This window comes from Tarenaya hassleriana, unplaced genomic scaffold, assembly GCF_000463585.1.
Source record: "Tarenaya hassleriana unplaced genomic scaffold, ASM46358v1 Cleome1, whole genome shotgun sequence".
Classification (NCBI taxonomy): Eukaryota; Viridiplantae; Streptophyta; class Magnoliopsida; order Brassicales; family Cleomaceae; genus Tarenaya; species Tarenaya hassleriana.
In genome coordinates this window covers 9,285,899-9,289,980 of record NW_010960187.1, presented here as the reverse complement: position 1 = coordinate 9,289,980, position 4,082 = coordinate 9,285,899, and the positions used below count along the sequence as shown (strand labels likewise).

Here is a 4,082-nt window from a genome sequence, read left to right as displayed (position 1 = left end):
AATATGGTTTTATGAAATTTTAAAATCAATCACAATACAATTAAAACCGATTAGTTTTCCATTTGTATTTATGTTAAAGTTCGATTCTCCCTGAAAATATATTATATGATAATATTTCATGCAAACTCGTTATTGTTCGGTAAGGTTAACTTTCTTTCTCTAATTTGGGAGTTTAATTTTGATATTTATCTCCAAAGTAAACATATCGAGATTTATGTGGGAGAACAATTCCTTATAATATAGGAGACAATTACATATATAAATGTAGATTAATAGGTCCAAAAATCAAAAACTTTATTACTAAATTGAAGTATTATCAACTTACATCCGTTATCGAATTTACAAACGTACCCTTCTATTTACCCAAATTTACTAAATCACCCCTTCTTCTCAGCCGGCGGCACCGTCTCTCACCTCCTCCGTCTTCTAGATCAACCCTATCACCGGGGAGTTACTGAAAACCGGCCGATCTCTATCGCCGCCGAATAATCCTCTCTCCTCACAAACACTTTTCCGGCGAGGTTTCGCTTCTCCGAGCATGATGATGACGTCTTTGATCGAGGGTCGATCCTTCGGGAGCTTCGCGGTGCAGAGAAGAGCGATTCTCAGGACAAGAAGCATTTCCTCGATCACGTGTCTGCAATCTCCGGCGACGCTCGGATCCAGAACTTGTTCCATTCCTTCGTTGTTGTTCTCCATCTTTCGCCGGACCCATTCCACGATGTCGACCGATTCGCCGAACGAAGAGTCTAATGGCGATTTTCCAGTGATCAGTTCGAGAAGAACGACGCCGAAGCTGTATATATCGATCTTCACGTCGATTTTCATGGTGTATCCATACTCGGGCGCGATGTACCCATAAGATCCGGCGACCACGGAGACCGTCTCGTTTTTGTGAAGCATCAACTTCGCCAACCCGAAATCAGCAATCCTCGCTTCGAGGTTCGAATCGAGAAGAATGTTGTTCGATTTGATGTCTCTGTGAATGATCGGTGGGTAGCAATCGTTGTGCAAGTAATTCAGCCCTTGAGCAACACCGACTGCGACGTTGTATCTCGAAACCCAATCCACAAGTAAGAGTTTCTGATCATTTGAATGCAATGCATTGCCTAAGTTTCCATTGGGCATGAATTCGCACACCATCATGACTTCTCTTTCATTGTGTATGTAACCAAGAAGCCTCACAATGTTTCTGTGTCTGAGACTTCCAAGGAGGTTCACTTCTCTGAGGATGTCTTCTTCCTCTTCGTCTTGATGATCTTCAACGTCTCTCTGTGCAGATTTCCAGAGCTTCTTCACTGCCACTGTGATCAATGGCCGTCTCGTTACTTCTGCTTTGTAGACGATCCCTGTTGCTCCCATTCCAATGATGTTCGATTCTTTGATGTGTGATAAGATGTCTCCTGCGGTGAAATTCACTCTCTGGAAGGCCACTAGCCGCCATGGCCACTCTTCTCGGGGTTTCTTGAGGAACAAGAATTCTCTCAGAACGTTTCTATACAGATCCCATCTTCTGTATACCCATCTCCCTGCAAAAAATGTCATCCCGAGACACAGTATGACGGCTGTCCCGACAATGAACCCGAAGATTGCATGGCTCACATGCATTTTCCTGGGATTTCTCTCTGTTGCAGAAAGAACCAGACTTTTAGAGCAAGGAGGTAGAATTCCACCGCATAAGCCAGAATTTCCCATGAGGTCGTTAGGGTTTATGGCCGAAAACAGTCCATTTGAAGGGACCGGACCTCCAAGTTTGTTGAATGACACGTTCACCATCTCTAGAGCTGGAGAAGCTCCCAAGTTCTCGGGTATTTTGCCCGTCAGAGAGTTGTTTGAGAGATCAAGGATCGCTAACACGTGCATGGTGACTAATGCTTTGGGGATTTCTCCTGTCAACTGGTTGTTTCTGAGATTGAGATTCACAAGCCTTGCACAGGAGGCAATGCTTTCTGGAATTTCACCTGGGAAGTGGTTGAAAGAAAGATCGAGGACAGACAAAGATGGACAATCCTGAAATTGGTTAGGGATTCTTCCATCGAGGTTGTTATGTGAAGCGATGAAGGTTTGAAGGTTGGGGCTTGAGAAAATGGCTGAAGGGAGAGATGAAGAGAGACAGTTAAAGGATACATCTATGAATGAGAGCGACTTAGATAAAGCTAAGTCATCTGGGATCAGACCGGTGAGATTGTTTTTTCCTAGCTCCAGATGTTGAAGCTTTGGTAAACTGCTTAGACCGACTGGTATAATTCCGGAAATTAGATTGTTCTGGATACGAACACGGACCAATGACTCACATGATAAGATACCTTCTGGAATCGTACCTGAGAACAAGTTGTTGAAGAGAATGAGCTTTGTGAGGTTTCTGGAATCACACAATCCCGGTGGAATTTCGCCTGTTAGGTTGTTTGACGAAACATCTAACCATTGTAATGGCGAACTCTTTCCTAGATTTACCGGCAAAGAACCCGTGAAAGAGTTTTGCCACAGCTCAAGAACTTCGAGATTGGGTAGTTCACCGATACCGGAAGGAATTTTTCCCATGAGTCGATTCCTCATCAGATTCAAAAGCTGCAGACTCTTCAGTTCTGCTAATTCCATTGGTATCTCTCCGGAAATCTGGTTGTCAGAAAGATCAAGAAACACAAGAGAAGTAATGTTACCGAGTTCTTGAGGAATCTTCCCTGTGAGACAGTTCCGGTACAGATAAACTGTCGTGAGCCGATTCAGCTTTCCTATGGAAGATGGGATCTGACCCGTGAGGTTTCCGACAGCCAAATCAAGGTATTGAAGATTTGTAAGGTTCCCGAACTCTTCTGGAATCTCGCCCGTGAAGCCATTGTAACCAAGAATGATGGTCTCTAATGAAGAAAGCTCACCAATCTCCCTCGGCAATTCCCCGTCCAAGTTATTACCCGAGAGGCCGAGAAACTTGAGATTCTTGAGTTTCCTGAACGTGGAAGGCATGGAGCCCTCGAAATAGCCTCCTCGGAAATCTAAAACCTCGAGCATGGTAGCATTCCCCAGATCTTCGGGAAGAAACCCGGAAAAATCGTTGCTAGAGGCATTGACATAAGTGAGACCACTGGCCATTCCAAGACCAGAAGGGAATCTTCCATAGAAGTTATTGACACTTACGTCAAAGATCTTCAAGGAAGTGAGATTTGCAAGAGACTTAGGAAGAGAGGAATCGAACCCGTTGTCACTAAGATCGATGACTTGCAGAAAACGGAGGCTCTGAATCTGATCCGACGTGTTTCCGGTGAGATTCATTTCACGGAGAATAAGCTTCTCCACGAACCCCTTTGAACTGCAGTGAACTCCGGTCCATTTACAATGGGCCAAGCCATCAATCTCTGTAAAATCCTCTGGTTTCTTCCAGTCGTGGAGATGATTGGATGGATCAACAATGTCGGATTTGATTGCCAGCAAGATCTCTTGCTCATAATAACCCAGAAATGTCTCAGCAGAAACGACAGACACGAGAGAGAAACCAATGTAACAGAGGAAGAACAAATGGGGAATCTGCATTTTGTGTTCTGCAGGTCTCTCTCTGCTCTGTCTTTGGTCACTTGGGTTAGTTTTATGCCATTTTCAAGCAAAATGGGACAAATGAGATAAATGGACTGAAGAGAAGTTTATAATATGATGGGACTGGAGGAGAAGCTGTAAAATAATGTAACAAGTTACAGTGTTATCTTTATAAACTATTTTTTAAAATATTAATTAATTAAATAAGCCATGAACTTTGAATTTATTTTTCTGTGATTTTGTCTCACTTCACTTCGGTGCCCACAACAAAAGGGCAAAAAAAAATAACATAATTTTTTCCATTGATGATTTTCTTGTATTTACAAATTAGAGCTTTCAATTTGATAGCTTAGCTATGAATTTTTACTTGGTATTTTCTAAGGTCCTAATACAATTAATCCAATATAATTTTGTTCATTCCAATATGGGAGATTGTTAAATTTCTAGCAAACATATTTTATCAATAATAATATAAATCTTTTTAACTAGATTATGTTTTATTTGCCTATTATATCTATTGGCAATATTACATTGATAAATATCAATGATACTAA

At 42.0% G+C, this 4,082-nt stretch overlaps 1 protein-coding gene across 1 annotated transcript; it reads right to left on the bottom strand.

Moving 5' to 3' along the window:
- Positions 1 to 323: 323 nt before the first annotated feature.
- On the bottom strand, positions 324 to 3,534 carry LOC104821204 (leucine-rich repeat receptor-like protein kinase PXL1). The gene has a single exon (XM_010552013.2). It carries the CDS (start codon positions 3,526 to 3,528, stop codon positions 427 to 429), a length of 3,102 nt encoding a protein of 1,033 aa, XP_010550315.1. The 5' UTR covers positions 3,529 to 3,534; the 3' UTR covers positions 324 to 426.
- Positions 3,535 to 4,082: the final 548 nt, after the last annotated feature.

Coding starts and splice junctions, on each gene's coding strand:
- LOC104821204 (XM_010552013.2), bottom strand. CDS start 3,528: ATGCAGATTCCCCATTTGTTCTTCCTCTGTTACATTGGTTTCTCTCTC.